Below are 24,390 nucleotides of genomic sequence, written 5' to 3'. Positions count from 1 at the left end.
CAGGAATTCGCTAGGTAGACCAGGCTGGCCTGGAACTCAAGAGATCTGCCTGCCTCCGAAGTGTTGGGATTAAAGACCTGCGCTACCACCGCCAGGCTTGCTACCATTTTTTGTTGTTGTTTGTTCTCAATAGTACACGGTTATAATTTTTCCCTCATTCTTGCACACTCTGTCAGACTTCCGTTTCTTCACGAAAACTTATACCTTAGTTTTCTAATTTAAACAAAACAAAGCCCCACCTATTTGATTTCATCACTCGGAACCACGCTGGCGAAGTTGGGGTCCCCAAAGCGGAAGTGACGCATATCATCTGCGCGTGACGATAAGGCGGTCACGGAAAGGGCGGGTCGTATCGGCACGCCGCGCTCACGTCCGGAAGTGGCTGCTTGTACAGCATGCTGGCCGAGCTAGGTTTCATCGGTACAATCGGTGAAAATGACGAGGTCCCGGTTGAGCCCGAGTCGGACTCCGCAGACGAGGAGGAGGAGGTGGGAGTGACGGGGGAAAGACCCGGGGGCGGGAGCGGCCCGGAGCGAGCTGCCGGCCCTAGACGGCCTCAGCGTGGGAGGTGTCTCCACGCAGGCCGTGCGAAGTCGACGGCCCAGGCGGTAGTCTCGGTGTTGGGCGGTGGGGATGTAGCCTTGAGCAAGTGGCCGTCGGGCGAGTCGGGCGAGGAAAAAAAACAAAAACAAAAACAGCTGCGTGTCTCACACTTTCATCTGCTCTCCTGACACGGCCCTTCGGAATGCATGCGTCCTCTGCAGTCCAATTTCCTCTGCAGTCCGATTTTGCTAAAGCTTTGCATCTCAGGATGGAGCTGTGAGCTCGCTTTGTGTTCTGCAGGCCAGTTTAGGCGCTTGTCCAAGGCTTCTGCCCTCTGTCCATCCACACACTTTTTTGTTCCTCCCACTGTTAAGTTACACCTGGACACCTGTAGCCCTCAGGCTCGTGATGCGGTCTCATGATGCGATTCCAACCCTGCAGCTGCTTACCTGTGGCTTTCGGAGTGGGTTAGGCTCTGTTGTCCTTGCCACTGTTTGACTTCCACAGCCCTCCTTGTCATTATGACACTGACATCCGGTTCCATTCATTTCTTTTTTTTTTCCCCAGAGAAACACAGGGTTTCTCTGTGTAGCCTTGACTGTCCTGGGACTCACTCTGTAGACCAGGATGGCCTCAAACTCGGAGATCCGCCTTCCTCTACCTCCTGAGTGCTGGGTCTAAAGGCTTGTGCCACCACCTCTACCCAGGTTTCCCTCTGTGCTGTGTAGGCCAGAGGTTCTCAACTTGTGGGTTGTGATCCAACTTGTGGGGTTGTTGTTGAAGGGATCGCATATCAGATATCCCGTATATTAGATGTTTACATTGCAATCCATAATGTTAGCAGAAATTAGTTCCATTACAGTAGAAACAAAAATAATTTTATACTTGGGGTCACCACAACATGACAAACTGTATTAAAGGGTTGCAGCAGTGGTCTTGATACATCAGTCTGCTCTGGCTCTTTGTTGTGTCCCCCCACCGCAGCCTCAGCTTCCGCCTTCAGTCCTTTTGTGGTACCACTGTACAGGACAGTAGTTTCCTGATATCTGTCACTGGAATGAGGCCTTTTAAATAGGATTCAGCCTCGGGACTGTGAACCTAAAGTGTCTGGGTTGGACTTCACTGTTTCCCTCCTGACGCGTACCAGGTGGTGATCTATGAGCTGCTTAGCCAAAGCATTACCTCTCCTGTAAAGTGGAAGTGCAGTGATGCCTCGCTCGGTTAGAGGCACTGGCTGCTCTTTAAGAGAGCCAGGGTTAGGTTCCCAGCACCCACATGGCAGCTCACAATTGTCTGTAACTCCTGTTCCGGGGGACCCGACACTCTCACAGAGACATACACGCAATGAAGGCACCAATGTATGTAAAATAAAAATAAGTTAAAAAAAGTAAAATGCTGAACAGACATTTTGGAATTATGCTTGTTAGGTGTTTGGTCAGATTTTCTGTGGACTTACTCACTTTTGTCCTTTATAGACTACTGACTACCCACTAACACGTGTGTTGAAAACCTCCCAGGACAGTTGTAAACTGGTCACTTCCTTATTGTCCATATTTGCCTTTTATGTTTCTTTTGTATTCTGTGTATTGATTTGAATTCAGGGCCTAATACTCGATAGGCAGGCTCTCCCCACTGATCTGTGCTGCCAGCTCTGGGTTTTTCCTATCAAGCCCCTTCCCTTCCCCCTTCCTATTCTGCTGTTTCTCCCATCTCAGCCCATCACTCTGACTTTCCTCTCTGCAGGGACCTATTGTGCTGGGCCGCAAGCAGAAAGCCTTGCAGAAGAACCGCAGTGCTGATTTCAACCCTGACTTTGTTTTCACTGAGAAGGAGGGCATGTATGATGGCAGCTGGGCCATGGCTGATGTCATGAGTCAGCTCAAGAAGAAGGTGAGACTGACAGGGATGCAGTTCCGATGATAGGCTGCTAGGGCTACGCCGGAAGTGGGTGTTAGGCTAAACCCTTGTCTCATGACCTTTTACCTTCATCTTATGTTCAGCAGCTTTTGAAACGCTTATAGTTTGTTGTTGGCTTGATGGGGTAGAAAGAGGAGGGTCCAAGGATCCTACAGTCCTCATGAATTGCCAATAGTAGAAAGCACTATAAGGTGGTCTTATTGTAGACTATAGTCAGAAACATAGTAATTTGTCTATAGATGACATTTAGAAGTGTCAGAGGTATCTTATTCCAGTTAGTGAGCTGGTGAGGGCATTTGTTACCCGATGAACTGTGTTTAATCCCTGGAACCCACATGGTAGAAGGAGAGAACTGAGTCCCGCTTGTGTCCTCTGACCTCCACAGGCTCTCTGTGGCTCTTGTCCCTCATACCTGCTTCAATAAATAAGTACGTTTTTTTCTTTCTTTCTTTCTTAAATGCCACCTGGGCATGGTGGCACATGCCTGTGATCCTAGCACAACACAGGTGAAGTATGTATGTAAGTGCACTACATATGCGTGCAGTGCTACATGCCTGTAGCGTCTAGAAGAGGGCATTAGATCTCCGAGAACTGGAGTCACGGATGTTTGTGAGCTGGCCTGGGGGTGCTGGAATGGGACCCAAGTCCTCCAGAAGAGCAGCCAGTGTTCTGAAATGATGAGCCATCTCTAGCACTAGCACCAAGATGTATTTTATTTGTGTGTGTGTGTGTGTGTGTGTGTGTATCTGCAAGGATGTGCAGGGATGTATGTGTATCTGTCAGGCGTGTACAGGTGTCCACAGAGGCCTGGACAATGAACTGGATCTTTTGGAGCTGGAGTAAAGATGTCTGTGGGCCTCCCGATGTGGTTGCTGGAAAAGGCCCTATGATTTGAGCAGCAGGATGGTCTTAACTGCGGAGCCATCTCTCCATCCTCTGCAATTGAATCTTTAAAGAAAGTGTTTGTACTGATTCTTAGTAATCTAGTTTTATTTTTATTTTTTTTAAAAACTACTATCTTTTTAATTTAATGCACTGATGTGCATGTAATGTGTTTGGATCAAATCCTCTTTTGGTTATTAATAGTTTTCAGATTGATTAAAATTTCCAATATTAGATAAGCCTTACGTGGGGTGTAGCACTCTACAGTTTGGCCTGGAACACACTTATGTAGCCGGCTGGCTTTGACTTCATGGTGTCTTGCTTCAACCTCCGAAATGCTAGATTACAGGTGTGAGCCACCATGCCTAGCCCAGCCAAGCCTTTTCTATACTAACATTTGAGTCCTGACCCCGAGACATACTGGTTTGGTGTTCTTTCCTGTCTTGATTTTACCTGCAGAGGGCGGCCACTACCCTAGATGAGAAGATTGAGAAAGTACGGAAGAAAAGGAAAGCAGAGGTGAGAATGAAACACGGCGGGGGTGGTTGTAGGCATACCCTGGACCGTGTCTTACGGCTTCGCTGTCTGAGAGTGGCGGGTGGCAGGACCAGGCGCTCCAGTCTGCGTGGTCGTTACTCCTTACTCATGGCCACACAGTCTGTTGTGGCTGTGGAGCTCAGTATGGCTTCTCTTAGGTTCTGAATTTGTTAGTGTGTGTTTTCAGCCTTGCTTGATTATATTTTTCCTCAGGATAAGGAAGCCAAGTCTGGGAAGGAGGAGGAGAAAGAAAGCAGTGCAGGCTGTGACCTGAAGGGGCAGGAGGATCTGGGAGGGAATGAGGCAGGCTCCAGGGACGAAGACTCTGAGACTGATTACTCCTCTGAGGATGAGGAGATCCTCACCAAAGCAGGTAGGCCGATGCTGAACATTCCAAATGGGGCGGGGAATGGATGGACGCGTGCACCTTGGCTCTGTAGGAGATTGCGCCAACTTCTGTGCTGGCCTCTGCTGTCTCCCCACAGTGTAGGGGTATGCTGCGCTGTCACTACACCTTGGGGTCGGCTTTCTTTACCTTCAGATCCATACAGTGTTGGCTCCTCTACAGCTCACCTGCTTGGGGTGACTGAATTACATTGTGTTCACCTATGCGGGGGCGGGGTTCTATGAGTATTTTGGTAAAATTCACTAACCTGTCACACTGTTGTGTTCTGTTGAGAACCTACTGTCTCCACTGTGCTTGTCAGGCTAGTGTCTTGTGTGCAGTTGTCCTTATCTGTGAAAGAAGGCTGGGAGAGCAGCCTCCCTGGATGCTGATGGACAGCATGGAGGACATGTGACACAGAGGCAGGTGCTGGATAAGGACTATGCTTATGGCTGTGTTTTCTCCATAGACACACTCAAAGTGAAGGAGAAGAAGAAGAAGAAGGGCCAGGTGAGCATGGGTGTGAGGCTGTTGGACAGCTCGCCTTTGAAGCCTGAAAGTACATGCAGGCTCAGGTTGCTTTGTTGAGTTCTCTTCTGTGGTCTGATCTGGTGCAGGAAGCAGAAGGATTCTTTGAAGATGCATCTGACTATGACAAAAGCCTCTCCTTCCAGGACATGAATCTGTCCCGGCCCCTCCTGAAGGTACTTGCTTTGGCAACGGTTTGTTCTTTCTTTATTTACTTCTTGTGTGTGTGAGCGCACACATGTGCTCATGTGAAATGTGTTCTTGTATGTGTACTGGTGCCTGTGGAAGCCAGAAGAGGGCATTGGATTCTCCAGAGCTGTAGTGATTGTGAGCTGCCGTATCTGCTGAGAGCCAAAGTCAGATCTTCTGCAAGAGCAGGAAGTACAGGCTAAGCCATCCCTTCAGCCTGTTCGTTTTAGACAGGGACTCACATAGTCCAGGCTTGCTCTGAACTTGCTGGATAGCTGAGGTAGGCCTTGAACTCCTGCTCCTCCTGCCCTCATCTCCCAAGGGCTGGGATACAGGTGTGCATCACCACAACCAGCTGGCAAATAGTTGATTTTTTTTTTTTTTTTTTTAAATTTTATTTTTTTTCCAGATAGGGATTCCCTGTATAGCCTTGGCTGTCCTGGACTGGCTTTGTAGACCAGGCTGGCCTGAACTCACAGATATCCAATTGCCTTTGCCTCCCTTAGTGCTGGGGTCATAGGCATGTACCACCTTGCCTGGCCCAAATGATTTATTTATTTTATATTATGTTTATTGGCATCAGATTCTCTGGTACTAGAGTTATAGACAGTTGTGAGCTGCCGTATGGTTACTGGGAATTGAACCCAGGTCCTCTGGAAGAACAGCCAGTGCCCTTAACCGCTAAGCTATCTCTCCAGCCCCAAGAGCTGATTCTTGCTGTAAGCTCCTTCTAAGCTCTTTACATTCCTCTTTGACCTCCTCAATGCTGTTGTGTGTTCAGCTTCCAGAGAGCCCTCTTGGGCCATAGGTCCCACCAGTTCTCATGGCTCCCGGAGTCCTGATGTTTACTTACAGACTCTTTCCCTTCTGGTCCCTTTTGAGGACAGTTGTAGTCTATTTTCCTTTGCACTTTCTCTTCCCTCTGCTTGAAAGATTCTTCTTCTGGAAGGCTACTGGAGTGCTCTCTCATCCCACCAGGGTTCAGTGAGTCATTCCCTGATATCCCTGTTGTGACTGACACATCCTTCCCGGTTGTCTCCAGCTCCTTCATGGCTGCATTTATCTCTCTAGAAAGGGTGTTTTTCTTTTGGTTTGTTTCTTTCTGCTGGTTCCCAGAGCTAGACTTTTCTTCTTACGTTTTGTCTCCGGCTGTCCAGAGTGCAGCTGGTGCCTTAGGTTCTGGAAGGTACTCAGAGGAAGTTGTGTACCCTGGGGGCTTGCTGTAGTTACCTTGTTGCTTGCTGTGTCGCACTCCCTGCCCACCTGCCCAGTCTGACTGTCACTTTTCTCTCCAGGCCATTACAGCCATGGGCTTCAAGCAGCCCACCCCCATCCAGAAGGCGTGCATCCCTGTGGGTCTCCTGGGGAAAGACATCTGCGCCTGTGCAGCCACTGGGACAGGTGAAAGGATGGGTGGAACAAGGAGGCCAGAACACACTAGGGTTCTCAGTTGCCCTAGTTTGCAAAATACACTTGGCTTTTTAAAGATCTTACGTGAGTCAGGCGGCAGTGGCACACACCTTTTATCCCAGCATTCAGGAGGCAGAAGTAGGTGGATCTCTGAGTTCGAGACCAGCCTGATACACAGATAGAAAGTTCCAGGACAGCCAGTACTATGTAGAAAATCCCTGTCTCAGAAAACTCAAAATAAAATAAAGATTATGAGTATTTTGCTTGCATGTATGTACAAGTATTATATGTGTGAGAGCATAGTATAGGGCATTGTATAACTGTAACAGGAGTTGAACCTCCATGTGGGTGCTGAGAACCCAACCCAGGTCCTCCGCAAGAGCAGCAAGTTCTCTAAACCACCTAGCCGTCTCTTCAGCCCCTCCACTTGGCTTTTTGAACTTTAGAAGGAGTTTATAAAGCTAAATGTGGTGCTATATTCCTCTAATCCCAGAACCGAGAGAGAAAGATTATAAATATCTGCTCAGCTTGGGGGCTGTAGAGAAAGACTATCTTGAAAAAAGTTAAAAAAAAAAAAAAAAAGAAAGAAAAAAAAGTCTGTAGAAATCTGTATTCAATTGGTAATTTTTGTCATTGTTAAAGATTTTATTTTTAATTATGTGTGTATGTATATGTCTTATGTGGGTATGTGTATGTGTGAGCGCATGTGTGTCCACAGTCCAGAAGAAGATGCCAGGTGTCCTGGAGCTGGTGTCACAGGCCTGGCATGGGTGCTGGGGGCTGCATTCATACCCTAGAAGAGCAGCAGTCACTTTTAACCATTGAGCCACCTCCCCAGCCCCTCAGTTGGTGACTTTAATAGCTTTTAAAGCTATGGGGAAAAAAAAAAAAGCTATGGGGATGCCAGTTAATCTTCATAACAGCATGCTATAGAACATTGAATTTTGGGCCTGGAAAGATACCTCAGAAGTAAAGAGCACTGGGTACTTCTGCAGAGGACCAAAGTTTGGTTCCCAGCACCTATTTGGCAGTTTAATGACTATCTATAACTTCAGGGGATCAGACACCCAGTCTCTATTGGCCTCTGTGGACACCAGGCATACATACATAATAGGCAAAATATTCATATACATACAAAATATAAAAATGAATAAGTAGGGGCTGGAGAGATGGCTCAGAGGTTAAGAGCACTGGCTGGTCTTTCAGGGGGCCTGAGTTCAATTCCCAGCAACCACATGGTGGCTTGTAACAATCTATAATGAGAACTGGTGCCCTCTTCTGATGTGCAGGCATACATGCAGGCAGAATACTGTATACATAGTAAATAAATACATCTTTTTGTTTTTTAAAGAAAAGAATAAGTATTGGGGCTAGAGAGGTAGCTTAGTGGTTAAGAGTACTGCTCTTCTAGGGGACCCAGGTTTGGTTCCCAGTCCCAACATGGCGGTTCACAGCTGTTTCTAACTCCAGTTCCAGGCAATCCAATGTTCTTATTTGGTCTCTGTGGACACACATGTGTACATTCACAGACATATACATAATAACAAATCCTTAAAACAATAAATGAGTCTCTGAGAATGTTGATTTTTGTTTCTGGTATCCACTGGTATTGGGATGGGGCTAGGACAGTAGCTGGGTCCTCGTGAGAGCAGCCTGCCTGGTAACTGCTGAACAGGCTCTCCAGCCTAGTTGTTACCTTCACACTTTTCTTTCAAATTTACATTGACATCATGTGACAGCAGGGAAACACTGCCATGCATAAGTTGTTTGTTCCCATAAGCAGAGATGTGGTTTTCTGGCTCAGAGTGGAAAGTGCTGAACCTGCTCTCTGCTCTGCTGCTGTTCTTCCTCTAGGCAAGACTGCAGCTTTTGCATTGCCTGTCTTGGAGCGTCTGATCTACAAGCCCCGCCAGGCTGCAGTCACTCGAGTGCTGGTGCTAGTTCCCACCAGAGAGCTGGGCATCCAGGTACACTCCGTCACCAAGCAGCTGGCGCAGTTCTGCAGCATCACTACTTGCCTGGCTGTGGGTGAGTGAGGGCTATTAGCCTTTGGGAGATGTGGTGTAAAAGGTAGAGGGTGGGGGTGCTTCACCCAGTCCCCAGATGTCAGGAAGGACCTTTGTGTTGATTGGATCCACCTTAAAGTTGATATTTTCATAGTGGATACTGGAGACAGGGGAAGAGATTTTATTAAGAATGAACTATTTTTTGTTTTGTTTGTTTATTTTTGAGAGTGCTCTATCTGTCTATATAGTGAGTTCTAGACTAGCCAGTACTGTACAAAAACTGAAAGAAGACTTAATCTTAACAAAAAAATTAGGCTTAGGGATGTGGCTCTATGGTAGAGGGTTTGTGTTGTCTCCTCTGCCAGTCTCTGAGTTCAATTCCTACTAACACATGAAAATAGGATTACTTTCCATAAAAACTTTTGTAATCCTAGCACTTGGAGGGAGAGGTGGGGCCCACTGGCAGCTTGGACTACATAGTGAGACTTAATAAAGATGATTGTGGTGGTACACACCTTTTTGTTTTGTTTTGTTTTTTGTTTTTGAGACAGGTGACAGGGTCTCTGTGTAGCCATGGCTGTCCTGGACTATCTTTGTACACCAGGCTGGCCTTGAACTCACAGTGATCCACCTGTTCAGTGCTAAGATTGATTTGTTTTATGTATATGAGTGCTGTATCTGCATGTACTTCAGAAGAGGGCATCAGATCTTAGTATAGATGGTTGTGAGCCACCATGTGGTTGCTGGGAATTGAAATCAGGACCTTTGGAAGAACAGACAGTGTGCTCTTAATCCCAGCACTTGGGAGGCAGAGGCAGGCAGATCTCTGTAACTTTGAGGTCAGCCTCCTGGTCTACAAACAAAAAGTCCAGGACAGCCAGGTCTTACTACACAGAGAAACACTATCTCTTAAAAAAAAAAAAAAAAAAAAAAAAGGAAAGAAAAAAAAAGATGAGGCTTCAAAAATCAGACTTGTTTTTGGTATTAAATCAATTTAGGATAGATTTTCTACTTGTTGTTAGTAATAGTGTTTTGGGAAGGGTCCTTGAAGTTACATTATCAACCAGTCTGCCTTTTACCCTCTGTATATAGATGAAAGTCAGGGATGATCTTGGTCCCCATGTACAGGGACATCATCAGTTTATACAGCTGCTTCTCTCGGACCTTGCAAGTGTCTCCGTTCAATTCTGAAGTGCTGTTTTGATGTCTGTCCTCAGCTAGTTGTAACGAATGCATCTGTCTCGTTCATTGAGAAATCATATTGCCAAGGCCTCGGGCTCTCGTTCCCCATGTATGCTCTACATTTGCCCTGAGCTCCAGGCAGGCAGCACCACTGATGTCTGACTGACTAGGCCTTCTTCTTGGGGTCTCCTGTCTGCAGGTGGCCTGGATGTGAAGTCGCAGGAAGCCGCTCTGCGGGCAGCACCGGATATCCTCATTGCTACCCCTGGCCGGCTCATCGACCACCTTCACAACTGCCCTTCCTTCCACCTGAGCAGCATTGAGGTGCTCATCCTGGATGAGGCTGACAGGTGTGCCTGAGGCGCAGGGGCTGGTCATTGTGCACACCCCCTATGTCCTCTCTAAGGCTTGCCACTAGTGTGTAAACATGTACTGTTCACACTGGGTCTCTGTCCAGGGTTAAGTCACATTTCCCTGTGGTTATGCACTCCCCCTCCCGCTCTCCACCTCTTCTTTCTCCCTTCCTCTCTCCCTCCCCTTCTTACTCTTCCTCCTCTCTGGAGTGGGCTGCTTCAGAGGTAGGAGAGGTCATTCAGGAATAGTGCTGCACGCCTATAATCCCAGCATGTGGAAGGCCAGGCGGCTAAGAGGAAGAATGCTTAGAGTTTAAGTCTAGCTCACAGTACATAGCAAGTCTCAGACCAGCCTGGGTACAGTGTGAGACTGTGTCTCCAACAAAAGCTCAGATAATGTGAGCTCTACCACTTCCTGAGATTTGAAAATGTTATTGAGATCCTTAGAACAAATCTTTTTCTTGTCTGTACCTGGAGATAAGAAAGGTGACCATCTCATGCCGGATACTAGAGGGAGAAATGCAGGCAAGGCAGTATAGCTTTCACGGGCCATGTCCAGGACTGCCCCTCCACACTTCCTGCCCTCCCCATTTACACTTCCCACCCTCTCCACACTTCCTACCCCCTCCATACTTCCTGTTCCACACTTTGTGCCCCCTTCATATTGCCCTCTCTTGTTCATTCATGTCCCCATTGGTTAGTTACTTGGGAAGATGGTTTGCCCTCAGAGTGGAGCATGGAAGAACTGAGCAGTGCCTCACAAGTGCCTCTCTCCTCAGCCCAGCTAACAGCAGCCTGGTCCTTCCGTTGTTCAGCTCTGTGTGTTTCACACCTGGTGCACCCACCATGCGCCTGTTTCTCAGCACAGCACTATCTCCTTAACCTGTTTCAGGCTCCTGCAAACCCTTACCAATCAGCCTTGTGCCTAGTATGGTTTATCAGCCCAGTCACCAGTCACCAGCCCAGTCACAACTAGGCAAATGCAGAGAGAGCAAGGCTGAGGATATTCTAGATAGAGACTAAAGAAGCATGACCACCAGCTAAAGCGCAGAAGCATGGAACAGTGGAGGAGATTAGGTCATGTCCAGATGCTCCAGTGCCTGCAGGTGGTGTGACAGTGTGGTGATGTAGGAGCAGGTTGCTGTCTATTGGAAGTATATGTGGGGGATTTGGGGATGAGCTGTTGTGATCTCAAAGGCCTTGCAGAATAGAAGGGCAAGAGTCCTTGTGGCTCAGAGGTAACTTGGTGAGGGTGAGGTAACAGCAGTCACAGGGTAAACAGGAGTCTTGGTACAGCCTTGGCCTGTGGTGCCCTGACTCTTGATGAAGAGCTCTTCCTCAGCTTGTCTGCCTCCTTTCTTTAGGATGCTGGATGAGTATTTTGAGGAGCAGATGAAGGAGATTATCCGAATGTGTTCCCACCACCGCCAGACCATGCTCTTCTCAGCCACCATGACAGATGAGGTGGGTGTGTAGAGACATACAGAGCATCCCAGCTGGGCAAGCCCCGTTTTCTTCTCCACCACATAGAGCTGAGCATTCCTGATCCTGTACTTGGCAGGTGAAAGATCTGGCTTCAGTTTCTTTAAAGAACCCTGTGCGGATATTTGTGAACAGCAACACAGACGTAGCTCCCTTCCTGCGGCAAGAGTTCATACGGATCCGGCCTAACAGGGAAGGGGACCGGGAAGCCATCGTGGCAGGTGAAGACCCAGGGCTAGACTGGGCAGGGTGGGCATCTGTATGCAAGCTCTTGGTTTTTGTCCTCTGGCTGCCTTCATCATTCTCCCCTGGCTCAAACAGTGGCAGTGCTTGCTACCTAGTTGAAGTCGCCTCTTTGGGAAGGCCAGCTGTACTGCTGCCTCCCATTTTCCTCACTCCATGATGTTGACTACATGTGAGAGTCTGTCTTTGCCTTGGCATGAGAGCCCCACAGGCAGGACCCAGGGCCTGTCTACCCAGTGCTAGCTCACTCTTCTCCCTGCAGCTCTACTGATGAGAACTTTCACCGACCACGTGATGCTGTTCACCCAGACCAAGAAGCAGGCGCACCGCATGCACATCCTGCTGGGGCTGCTGGGGCTGCAGGTGGGGGAGCTGCACGGCAACTTGTCACAGACACAGCGGCTGGAGGCCCTCCGGTAAAACTCAGGGGCCACCCTCCTGGGCAGCGCTGGGGGACTTCCTGATGGAGAGTTTGCTTGAGCAGTGGCAGGGGGCACAAACAGTACAGTGTCCCACCTTAAACACGGTGTCTGCCACCGTACCTGTAGTCCCACAGCTTAGGAAACTGAAGTGGGCGTCACTGATGCCTCAGAAAACGTTTTTGAATCTGAGTGCTGTAAGGTTGCCTGTAGTTAGAACTTGCCTGACCTTCGAGCGGGTTGTCCTCATTGCTTTCCTGTGGATCCGCAGCAGGAAACAGACATGGTCTGTGTGTGGCTTTCCCAGTCACAGGTCAGTTGATTGAGACTCACACTGGGCCAGCAGTCATCTCTGCAGCCACTGTGCTGCGTGGTCTCTGTAGGATCTGTCATTTAATTGTTACAGAGCAGAGGAGAGCTACAAGAGAGGGGCAGTTCTAGCGCCCCTTCACTCCAGGCTGAGAGCTGTGTGTAAAGAAAGGACGTTCCAACCACTGAGGCTCTGACCTCTGCTCTTTGCTGTAGTCTAGCTGGACTGTTTCCAAACTTGAGTGTGACGGCAATTGCTGCCTGAGACAGTGTACACCTGGCTTGGTGTGCTCAGGTTAAGGCTAAGTGTATGGAGGCTGGCATTTAACATTGTGCCCAACAGCCTGGGGGTGTGACTCAGGCAGAGGGCTTACACAAGTCCCGGTGTTACTCTCCTGGTTTCTTTTCCTTGTTTCATCTACCCCCATAAACTAAAATGTATAAGTACCGTGACAAACCACACTCAGCCGCTTGCACTCTCAAGAGGATTATATTATATTATAATTATTATGTTAATTTTTATTTTTGTGTGTGCTTGGATATGTGCTATGGTGCCAATGTCAAGGTCAGAGGACAACTTGGAGGAATCAGTTTTCTTCGAGGGATTGAACTCAGGTCCTCAGGCTTGGTAGCAAACACCTATACCTGCTGAGCCATTTCATGGTATTGCCGTGAGGTAGCTTATGAAACCTCTCTTTGGCTCTTTCGAGGCGCTTTAAGGACGAACAGATTGACATTCTGGTGGCCACAGATGTGGCAGCCCGCGGGCTTGACATTGAAGGAGTGAAAACAGTGAGTCTTCCGTTGCTTGCTAATGGTGGTTGTCCCTGTGCCTCCCTGAGCCTGCCCGCTGCACCTCACTGGTTGTCGGTCTGCTCTTCAGGTGATCAACTTCACCATGCCCAACACTGTCAAGCACTATGTGCACCGGGTGGGGCGAACCGCACGTGCCGGCAGGGCTGGGCGCTCTGTCTCTCTGGTGGGAGAAGAGGAGCGGAAGATGTTGAAGGAGATTGTGAAGGCTGCCAAGGCTCCAGTGAAGGCACGGATCCTTCCCCAGGGTGAGCAGCACAGGGTGGTGGGCTCAGGGAGAGGATGGTGCCAAGGGTCCCGCAGCCAGGCAGCATGGGCTCTGTCACCTCCTGAGTCCCCTGGACAGGCTTTCCTCCCCACCCTGGGCGTCCAGCTATGTGCCAAGGAGTGATGAGAGAATGGTAAAGGCAGGGTCCAGCTCATCAGAATTTCCTTAGGAGTTCATCTCCTTTCTCCTCAGCTACTCCTTCCTGTTGGTGGGCAAGAAGGTGAGGCTAGTACTCATTCTTGGTCTTTCATTCCTTTTGTTCTGTTCTTATGGGCACCCACCCTTCATCCTTCCCCCTTTTTTTTTAACCCAATAGTAGAGATGAAACCTAGGGCCTTGTCATATTAGACAAGTACTCTACCACTAAATTTTATCCCCAGACCATGTTTTATTTTGAGATGGGGTCTCATTTGTCCTCTCTGCCCTTGAACTAGATCTGTGGCTCAAGATAGACTTACCCATTTACTAAAATTGCTTGCTTGCTTGCTTGCTTCCTTGTTTCTTCTCTCCCTTCCTTCCTCCCTCTCTTCCTGCCTTCCTCTCTCTCTCCCTTTCTTCCTCCCTCTCTCTTTTTGCCTCTCCCTCTCTTCTTCTCTCTCCCTTTCTTCCTTTTTTTCTGAGATGGGTTCTTGCTTTGCTATGTAAACCAGATTGGCTTCAAACTCAGAGGCCCACCTGCTTCTGCCTCCTGTGTGCTAGGATTAAAGCGGTAAGCCATTATGCCTGCCTTTGGCTTACCTGTTTTAATGTTGCCGAGTGGAATCCACTCTTTGGAATTAGTGATGAAACAAAGAGCTCTCTCTCTCTCTCTTTTTTTTTTTTTTTTTACTTTCTTTTTTTATTTTAATTTGTTTTGTTTTGTTTTTTGAGACGTTTCTCTGTGTCCTGGACTTTGTAGTCCAGTATGTCCTTGAACTCACAAAAATCCATCTACCTCTGTCTCCCTGGGTGCCAGGATTATAGGCATATGTCACTGTGCCCTGCTTTTTCGTTTCGAGATTCTACTTATTTTTATGTATGTGAGTGTTCTGCCTGTCTGAATGTCCATGCAACATGTTTGTGTGATGTTCTTGGAGGCCAGAAGAAGCATTAGATCATCTAGAACTGTAGTGACTAAGTGTAGTTACAGATGATTGTGAGCCACGTGTGGGTGCTGGGAACTGAGCCTGGGTCTTAGAGAAACAGCTATTGTTCTCTCAGCCCTCTTTTTCCCTATTTTCACCTCCTGTTGTTAGTAAAGGAATAACTTCTGTGTGCCCAGTTTCAGTGCTTTGGGCCTACTAGCCTGGGACTGAGCAGAGAACAGAACAGCTGGTGTTCTGCTGTGAAAGTCGGTAAGTTCATAGTCAGTATGACTGAGTGACAGGAGGAGAGGAGCTCGTTTAGGGAAGCTGGTGATCCTGTTTTTACCTCCTATGTGGCTGTAGGAGTAGCTGGGATCACAGATGTGTGCTGTTGTGCTTGGCTCTATGTGGGGTGTCTGGAGACCTGAACGCGTGTTGTGTCTTCATTCTAGTTTGGCATCTCCAGAGCCTTTGTTTGCTTTTGAGATGACTTCTGGCTCTGTTTTGCTCTTGCTGGCCCAGACTCCTGGCCCAAACAGCTCTCTGCCTCCTGAGTAGCGAGGGCAATTGGCCAGCATCACGGGGCTTTGCTCTTACTGGGAGGTATTCAGGAAGGAAGCATACTGTTTTGTGTCAGTAAGTAGGCGTCTGGATTATTTCCACTAACTGCATAGTAGTCACCCTCGGTTTTATTCTTTGTTTCCTGTAAGATGTTATCCTTAAATTCCGGGACAAAATTGAGAAGATGGAGAAAGATGTATATGCAGTGCTGCAGCTGGAGGCGGAGGAAAAGGAGATGCAGCAGTCGGAATCCCAGGTGAGCTGCATGACCATCTCCCATTGTGCTGCTCAGTGTCGGCGGTGGCGCTCACCTGGCAGTGAGTGCTGCAGCTCAGCCATGGCTGTCCTGTGCCATCTCCACAGATCGACACAGCAAAGCGGCTCTTAGAGAAGGGGAAGGAGAAAGCAGACCAGGAGCCTGAGAGGAGCTGGTTCCAGACTAAGGAAGAGAGGAAGAAGGAAAAGAGTAAGTCCTGAAGGCTTGAGGATCAGGCTGAACATAGGTTTAGTGGGTAAAGTGTTTGCTACAAACCTAAGGACCTAACTTTGAATTTCCAGAACCTGCCTCACACCTTTAAGAAATTAAAATGGCAGCATTCATCTTTATCGCTATCATAGGAGTAGATGTAATTTTTCCCTGTTCAGGGATAGGTTTTCCAATTTCTGCCATTAGGCAAAAAGAATAGGAATGTCATGAGAAACAGTGAACATGTGCCCCTTAGTTAAGCAGGCATGTTTGCTCTGTAGGAGCAACTCCTGAAGCTGAAAAGGTATGCCACTAATTCTAATGGCAATTTCAAAATTATCTCTTATATAGGCTATGCCAGCAATTTTAGAAATTTGATGGGACAGGCAGGAAGGGTGAGTGTGTTAGACTTCTGTTGAAGTGGGCTGTGGTTGTTGGTGGAAGGTCTTGAGTACTAGGTAAAACTGTCTTTGTCCTTCTTAGCGGGAGTTGAGACAGTGAGCACCTTCCGGGTGCTGAGGCAGCTGGGGTTGGTGAGGTTCAGATGACCAACAGAGGAGTGTATGTGGAGGGAGACAGCCTCAGCTGCCTTTCTCAGGTGTCCTGTCATCCACCTTGGTTCATTTACTTGTTTGTTTGGTTTGGTTTTTCAAGAGTTTCTCTAGCCCTAGCTGTCCTGGAACTCATTCCGTAGACCAGGCCGGTCTCAAACTCACAAAGATCCACCTGCCTCTGCCTCCCAAGTTCTGGTACAGAACTCAGCAAATGGCCTACTCTGGCTGGCCAGTGAACCCTAGGGATCAAGCCTGTCTCTGCCACCCCAGTCTTGGGATTATAAACAGATTACCACCACACCCACTCTTCTGGTTTTTTTTGTCTTTTTTTTTTTTTTTTTTTAATGGGTTGTAGTACTTGGGTTTACATTTAACCTCAGCACTCTGATGGCAGAGGTGGGTGGATCTCTGTGAGTTCCAAGCAAGCCAGAGCTACACAGCCCCTGTGTCAAAAGCCAGTTTAAAAAACAAGTTGGAAAAAAAAATAAGGCAAGTGGATCGCTGAGGTTGAGGCCAGCCTGGTCTACAAAGCGAGTCCAGGACAGCCAAGTCTACACAGAGAATCCCTCTTTCAAAAACCAAGCAACAACAACAAAAACGTTGGTTCTGGATATGATATTCAGGTCCCCACTCTTTTAAAAATGTGTATATTTATTCTGTCACAGTTTCATTGTCTGTTAGCCTTCATTGATCACACTCCCCACCTCAAGCTGTCCCCTTCTACTCCTGCTCTGTGCTAAGCCTCTTTCCAGCAGGTTGCCTTCCTGCTTTTCATAGCTACTGCATTTAAGTCTGACATGAGCATGGCTGGGGGTTATTTTCTTGAACACAGGCAACTTTGCCAGTGGCTACATCCTTGCGGAATGTGACTCCATCTTCCCACAACCATTAACTCGGTAGCCCTTGACCCTCATTCTTATCCGACAGGCCCTTTACTAAGTGAGCCATCGCTCCCCGCAGTTATTTTTCATCTTACACTTTAAAGACATAATGAAACAGCCCTGAAACTCCATGCTCTGTTCTCACTGCAGTTGCTAAGGCCCTGCAGGAGTTTGACTTGGCCTTAAGAGGGAAGAAGAAAAGAAAGAAGTTTATGAAGGATGCAAAGAAAAAGGGAGAGATGACGGTGAGTGGCCTCCCTCAGGAGTTGGGTCCTGTGGAGCACTGGTCAGTATGTACTCATCCCTCACTCTGCTCCCAGGCAGAGGAGAGGTCCCAGTTTGAAATCCTCAAGGCACAGATGTTTGCAGAGCGGCTGGCCAAGAGGAATCGCAGAACCAAGCGAGCACGGGCAATGCCCGAGGAAGAGCCTACAGCAGGCCCTGGTAAGGGATGCCCGCACCATGGGAGGAGTCCATAGCATGGCAGTGGTCAAGCTTTAGAGGAAGTGGGGTGTACCAGTGTACTTGGCCTTCCACTGACTTTGGAATCCTCTTCCAGAGCATCAGGTGACTTAGCAGCCTCTGACCCAATTTTTTTTTTTTTTTTTTTTTTTTTTTTTTTTTTTTTGGTGTGTGTGTCTGTGTGTGCAGCCAAGAAGAAAAAGCAGCAGAAGAAGTCTGTGTTTGATGAAGAACTCACCAACACGAGCAAGAAGGCCCTGAAACAGTATCGAGCTGGGTGGGTTTTAAGTGCTGCTCTGCCCTCAGTGTGCTACCAGCTAAAGCATGTGTGTCCTTGCCCACTTTCCACCCTTACCAGCTGAGGCATGTGTGTCCTTGCCCACTCCCCACGCTTACCTAGAGCTTCAGAGTGCCGTGACGTGGCCTAATGTGTAAGGGCAGGAGCGGTGTCAAGTGTGTCCTTCTGTAAGCGTCCCTGCTCTAGAGATCTCAACGGGGCTTCTCAGGAAGGGCCTCTACCCAGACTTTAAAGCTTGTAGCTAGCTTCCAGAAAAGGATATTGTTTTGTACACGCTCACAGGAGCCTGAATCCCAGACACTGAGACTCAAACGGCTGCACCCATCCCACCTCACCTTTCTGTGAGGGCGAGGTGGGGTGACATCATTCCCATGCCCCACAGCCTGCCCATCACATTTCATCTCTCTTACAGCCCTTCCTTTGAAGAGAGGAAACAGTTGGGTCTGTCCCGACAGAGAAGAGGGAACTTCAGATCCAAGTCCAGGTGATGTGCACTGTGGAGGGAGAGGCGGTGTCTGTGGGCGGACAGGCAGCCTGTCGTGGGAGGCAGCACTGCTCCTTTCTGCCTTTAATTTGTTGATTTTCTTCATAGGTACAAGAGAAAGAAGTAGCCCCGGTGTCGTGAAGAAGCTGGTGGGACAGTTTTATATCCCTTCCCTGTGGGAAGTTGTCTTGGTCTGTTGTTTTTTTTTTTCCAATTTGTAAAACAACAACAACCCCTGTTGTACAAGCCTGATGTGGGTGTATTTGTTGTTTTTCTGTCTGGGTGAGTTAATGCCTTACTGTCATTCATTCATCCCTGGCTCCTTTTTAAGTTTTGAGTGTGTCACTGTATCCCAGGTCAGCTTGGAACCCGCTACTTAGGCCTCAACCTTGTGGCACTCTAGATTACTGGGGTTACAGGCATACCCTGCTGTGCCAGGCTGTGGCTTCCTTCCTGACCAGCTTTGCTACAATATACCCAATGCAAGAAGTCCATTTTGTGAGTTCACATTCCCTCACCTCGGTCTGGAAATGGTCACTTCTCCAGCTACACATAATCTGGAAATAAAATCTGTTCAGAAATACTAAACTCACTCACACTATACTCACTCACTCACAGAAGATAGGCTTCTGTTTAGAAGGCTGAGGCTCGAGGGACTTCGAAAAGTATGGCAGAATGTAGGCTGCACAGGACTTTACCCCCACCTCAGTACTCCCTTACCACAGCAGCTGGTTTCCTGGGATTTGGAAGGAAGGAGGCTTGATATTTGGAGTTCTGAGGGATGACTACTATATTGATGTATCAGTGACTACCTGGATGTTTTCTGCCTGCGACTGTACTTCCAAAGGACTCGAGATAGGAATGTGACTGGCCTAACTCTTCAAATGGACCACTGAAGTTCTCTGAAAAATTTCCGCTCTCCATTCCCATTTCTCGGATTTTAATTCAGGCCAGGCTTAGAATATTTCTACATCCCCTCTGCAATCCAAGATAATGGAAGAAAGTCCACTCTAAAGCTCAAAAAAATTTTTTTGTGAGACCAACAAATAGCTGTATGAAAACTATAGGTGTTCATGATTGTGGTTTTGATGTTAACAAAGTAGAAAATTCATTAGGACCAGCAGGTGGCACCGTTCGTGAGTCAGCTGAGCCATCCCATGGTGAGAATGTGACACAAACGCCAAGGATACCCAGCCACCTTTTGGCAGTCCTACTGTTCCTACTGCCGATGGTCTTGATTCTATTGTATTCTCCTTCTATCGCCTGCCATAGAGAACCATCAGAGTCTTAGAACACCAGAGATCCACCTAACTGTTCACCCCAAGAAAGGACTTGTTACTGGTTTTTGGCAAATGTCAGATTCCTGTTTTTTCTTAACCTGATTTCTAAGCAATAACCTGGGGTTGTTGGGGGCTAAACTAGTTGCTGCCTCCTTCACCCCACCCAGCCCTGCCCCTAGCCATTGTCCTAGACCTCTTACCCCCTTACAAATTAAATGGCTCCAGATGAAGTGCTGAAGAGAGAGAAAGTGGAGATTGATCTGGTGCTGGGGGTGTGGTTCAGACTAGGCTATGCCTTTGGCAGAAAGATCCCCATGTTAAAAGGCACGGATCCAGTGAGAAGGCTTAGCTGCTGAAGGCAAGACCGCCCTGAGGACAGGGCATCCTGGGGACCCACACAGTGGAAGGAGAAAACCAAGCCCTGCTGGTTAAACACCACACTCAGCCACAAACAAGTGTATTTTAAGTAGCCAAATGCAGAACTCATTAGGAATATGAACTGCTATATAGATTGTCTTCGGAGACATTTTCTTATGGTAAGGCTACCTGGGTAAAATTAGGCTCATCAGCTGAATGACACCCCCCCCCCCCCCAAAAAAAAATGACACATGCCTCACCGTATGCAATGCCCTATCCACAATTCTCTGGTCCCCCAAGTTGTTACCGAAAGGAAAGTGGACAAGCCACTGGGTAAGGCTTGCGATGCTTGTAGAACATAGCAGAAGCCCTGGGTTCATCAGTTACTAATACAGCAAAAAGCAAGCAGAGATATAGACCATAGACTTTTTTTCAATCATTTTTATTAATTGGCTTTATAGGCTAAAGTGCATAGTAAAGACAAAAAAAGGAAATGCATACATAAGAAAGGGGCTTTTGTGGCCAACATTAGAAAGGACCTGAGATGCCTAACTGTTCTACGGAACAAGGAACACGGAAAGAGATGCGGAGGCAGGCAGTGGGCCTGGGGCCGGGGCCTGCAGAAGCTGCTGGCATGCTAACCCTGCCCAGGCAAAGGCTGCCAGGGAAGGGTGCTGGGATGAAGGCTCGCAGGAGGTACTGCTGACGCTGGACCCTCAGGCAGCACCACCACAGAGCCTCTCCTACAGAGACGCACCCACCCACCCCTGCTATTTGAGTGCAAGATTCAGGACGGTGCAGGGGTTGCTCAGCCTGGGCCTGCTGTGGGAGCCCCACCCCGCTGGGGACAGTGGCTATGTAATGGGGTCAAGAGGAGTTGGTGAAGTGTCTGTCACAGGCCTCCATCTCCGGGAGGGCAGGAGCCCAAGGAGTAGGGTGCCGGCGTTCTTGTGCTCCTTGAAGGGTAAGTGGTTCCTAAAGCTCTGGGCTGCTGTTATTACAGTGGAAGTTAGTCAGCAAGTTAGGGCCTGGCCATAAGAAGCAGTGCACCCTGGGAACACAAAGAAGTGCTGACCACACCAAGACCCAATTACCCTAATAGCCCTGGGTGGAGGCCAGATGCTCCAGGAGTCCTGCCTACTGCAGGCGAGGAGCTGAGAGATGTGGGCTCTGCTCAGTGCTGGAGGTAAAGTGCTTACTCTAGCGCAGGGGTTCATCTAGAATCACATGGGCAAGCCCTAAAAGTGGATCCTTAAACAAGTGCGAAGACTAAAGGGCACTAATGAACTGCTTCCTCCACAGGGGAGCCAACCTGGCTGAGGTGGCAAAAGGCTTTAGGGTGCCAACTTTACATCATCCTGTGGATCTCCTCAAAGTTCATCAGGTTGTTGGCTGTGTCTGACCAGGCAGGGTGCTGGGCTCCATCCATCTCAGGGGCAAGCTGGTTGCTTCTCTCGAGAGTATGATTTTCACCACCAATCACCTCCTGACACTCAGGACAGGTGGCCCTCTGCATGGCTCCCCCACACTCAGTAATTACATAGATGTGGCCATTGGGGCACTTGAACCAATGGCCTTGAGAAACACCCATGGCGGTGACAATCTGCACCCGTTCTTCCTCTGAGATGCCCAGGCCAGAGCAGGGAAGGGTGGTTTTCAGGGCATCCATCTTTTTCTTCACAAGCTGTTCATCTTCCTGGGTGAACTTAGATGTTTTTTCGAGAATATTCCGGATGCTGGAGACCTCTTCTGCTATGCTGTCTTTCAGATTCTCTGCCATCTTGCAGCGCATCAGGAGGTTCACCAAGTAGGTGAGCCTCTGGATTTCACTCTGGAGGTCGCTCAGTTCCTGGCCGCTGAAGCTCAAGCGCTTTTTGGCCAGCCACTCGTAAACCTGTTCCAGTCGAGTCCTCACTCTCTGCTTTTCTAAGTAATGCACCTTTTCCAGAGATCCCTCCAGGTTGGCCAAGTGGTCGTAGAAGCTGATGGAATTCTCCACATGGCCCAGGTCCTTCACTGACAGGTTTTTCCGAGCCAGCTTCTCTTTGAGCATCAGGAATTCCTCAGGACGCAGCTGGTAGAAGAGGGTCTTGCTCTCCAGCAGGGCCTTGAGTTGTTCCTGGCTGGCTGCGATCTCCCCTGCAGAGCCCAGGATCTTGCCCTTGACGATTTCTATCTCTTCCAGTCGCTGTTTGATGCTGGCCCCATACCTCAGGTTTTTGCGGATGGGGACCTGGCAGATGGGGCAGACCTTCAACTTGATGGCAACCTCATCATCCTTCTGCTCGTTCATGTAGCGGTCCAGGGCTTGTACCTCAAAGATGTGGTTGCAGTCTTCCAGCTGTACAAAGCGGGCATCAGGCTCATCCTCAAAGCCAAAAAAGATTTGGGTGACCTCATCCAGTTGGCAGACACGGCACTTCTTGGGACATGGCTCCCCACACAGACCAATGCAAGGGTGGCCGCAAGCCAGCAGCTTAGTACAAGGCACATAGCATGGAGGCCGATCGCAGGGCTCTGAGCAGAGTTTGGTACACTGGTAGTGCTGGCAGCGCCAGACACAGGGCTCCACGCAGGGGCTGCACAACTCCCCACACTTCTTCTTGCACTGGCTGTGGACACAGCGGTTCTGACATGTCCGCTGGCAGGGTGGGCACTCACCAGTGCAGGGCTCCTGGCACTTGTGTGAGCAGATGAGCAGGCGCTTGCAGGGCTGTTGACAGCGCTCATGGAATCGCCCTTCAAAGCAACTGTGACAGGAGCCTGGGCAAGGGTGGCCACAGTCTAGGATAGCGCCACACTTGGTGGCACACTTGACTGGCAGACCATATTTTAGATTTTCCACCTCACCACACTTCACCAGTTGACTGTGCCCACAGTTAAGGTTCACAGTGACCTTTTCTGAACACAGACGCACACAATCCTCACCACACATGTGGCTGCATCTGTGGCCACATCTCAGTACCTTGGGACAAGGCTCCTGGCAACAGAAATCTGACTCTGACATTGAACAAGGGACCATCTGTTTGTGACCACACTGGAGAATGATTTTGGGCACTTGCACCTGACAAGGCTCACACTCCTGGAAGCAAACAAGCGGACACCGGTGCCCATCCTGGCAGATGACTTTCTGGCATGGCTTCATGCACTGGAACTCCTTGTGGGAGGAGTCATATGGGTGGCAGGCACGTGTGCACACATGCCCACAGGCCAACCGGAACTCACAAGGCAGGCTGCAGCCTCCTTCCGGCACTTTTTGGAAGTCAGAAGCTTTGGATACAAGGGTGTGGGTGTCAGGGTGGTTCTGGCAACAGAGGCGGAGGGATGGGCCGATTTGGTTGTTCTCTCGAAGGGTATGGATGATCCTGCTCCACAGAGGCACCTTGGCAAGCATCTGCATGTTCCCGATGCAGTACATCCCCTTCTTGGCCCGGGACAGAGCTACGCAGATGCGGTTGGGGGTCTGGAGAAAGCCCGCCTTGCCCTCTTGGTTGCTCCGCACTAGTGAGAGGAGGATGATGTCGTTCTCTTCCCCTTGGTACTTGTCCACCACATGGACCTTGATGCCAGCAAATGTCTGGGCAGGCATGAGTTTTCGCAAACAGAAGAGCTGCCCAGTGTAGGTGGTGAGGATGGTGATCTGGGAGGGCAGGTACTCCTGGCACAGGAAGTACTGGCACAACTCCACCACAAAGTGTGCTTCGTGCTGGTTCTGGTGGCTTTTGCCTTCTTGGATCTCCTGTTCAGGAAAGTTGTGCTCCACAAAAAAGAGGTTGGAGGAGACCCCCTGAAAAGCAAGGTGGCAGCACATCAGAGACTCCCTTGAGGCGCTTTCCTCCTCAGCACTGCGGATGGAACCCAGAGCCTCAAACATGCTAAGCAGGTGCTGGACCTCTGAGCTAAACCCCAGCTCTTGGCACTCATATTTGTTTTTTTTGTTTGTTTGTTTTTTTCTTTTCAAGACAGGGTTTCTCTGTGTACCTTGGCTGTCCTAGACTTACTTTGTAGACCATGCTGGCCTCAAACTCACAGAAATCCGCCTGCCTCTGCCTCCTAGAGTGCTGGAATTACAGGTGTGTGCCACCACCCTGCCAGGCTCTTGGCACTTCTTTTTCTTACCTCATGGACACTGACCACTGACTCTACCTCAAATCTTTATCTTTGAAGTTAGTGGCCATGTGTTTTATCTCAGGCCATGGCACTGAGATTTTAAATGATTAGCCTATTTTAGCTTTCTAAGTATCTAAATCACCTGTAATGGCCAAGGGACTAAGCAACAGTCGGTGATGAGGAAGCAGCTGATGGTGCTGAGCACCCCACTGCTGACTGCTGCACACAGACCCCTCCGCCTGGCTCGGGGACAAGGCAGAAGCAGTCATTCCCACTGCACAGAGGACTACGCCACCTGGATCTCTTGCTGGACTTGCTCAAGGTCACAAAGCTGCTAAGTGGCAAAACTGAGATTAAACCAGGTCAAGATCCTCTGTCCTGTCCCTCTTCCTAAGGCTTGGCAATCC

At 48.9% G+C, this 24,390-nt stretch overlaps 2 protein-coding genes across 3 annotated transcripts in view; one reads left to right on the top strand and one right to left on the bottom strand.

Moving 5' to 3' along the window:
- The first annotated feature begins 366 nt into the window (after positions 1–366).
- On the top strand, positions 367–18,487 carry Ddx27 (DEAD-box helicase 27). Its single transcript, XM_055596194.1, has 21 exons — positions 367–488; positions 2,287–2,433; positions 3,802–3,861; positions 4,093–4,252; positions 4,734–4,774; positions 4,882–4,968; positions 6,277–6,382; positions 8,246–8,419; positions 9,779–9,929; positions 11,297–11,396; positions 11,494–11,635; positions 11,920–12,073; positions 13,096–13,177; positions 13,269–13,446; positions 15,241–15,347; positions 15,455–15,557; positions 17,143–17,237; positions 17,313–17,436; positions 17,644–17,731; positions 18,165–18,236; positions 18,345–18,487. The coding sequence occupies exons 1-21, from the start codon at positions 396–398 to the stop codon at positions 18,361–18,363; spliced, it is 2,283 nt and encodes a 760-aa protein (XP_055452169.1). The 5' UTR covers positions 367–395; the 3' UTR covers positions 18,364–18,487.
- Positions 18,488–20,304: 1,817 nt separating this feature from the next.
- Znfx1 (zinc finger NFX1-type containing 1) overlaps positions 20,305–24,390 on the bottom strand; it is a 31,147-nt gene continuing 27,061 nt past the window's right edge. For both annotated transcript variants that reach the window (XM_055595994.1, XM_055595993.1), the window contains exon 14: positions 20,305–23,660. In XM_055595994.1, coding sequence (XP_055451969.1) covers positions 21,222–23,660 — 2,439 coding nt within the window. In that variant the 3' untranslated portion in view covers positions 20,305–21,221. The remainder of the gene's footprint in view (positions 23,661–24,390) is intronic.

Source organism: Psammomys obesus, unplaced genomic scaffold (genome assembly GCF_907164565.1).
Source record: "Psammomys obesus unplaced genomic scaffold, mPsaObe1.curated_primary_1811, whole genome shotgun sequence".
In the NCBI taxonomy this organism is placed as follows: Eukaryota; Metazoa; Chordata; class Mammalia; order Rodentia; family Muridae; genus Psammomys; species Psammomys obesus.
Note: the sequence above shows the minus strand (reverse complement) of the source record. Positions and strands in the feature narration are given on the sequence as shown.

Excerpts from the sequence above, each read along its gene's own strand:
- Ddx27 (XM_055596194.1), top strand. The coding sequence starts at position 396 with ATGCTGGCCGAGCTAGGTTTCATCGGTACAATCGGTGAAAATGACGAG. Across the intron at positions 4,775-4,881 it reads AGAAGAAGAAGAAGGGCCAG|GAAGCAGAAGGATTCTTTGA; the intron begins GTGAGCATGGGT and ends GATCTGGTGCAG. Across the intron at positions 13,178-13,268 it reads ACATTGAAGGAGTGAAAACA|GTGATCAACTTCACCATGCC; the intron begins GTGAGTCTTCCG and ends TCTGCTCTTCAG.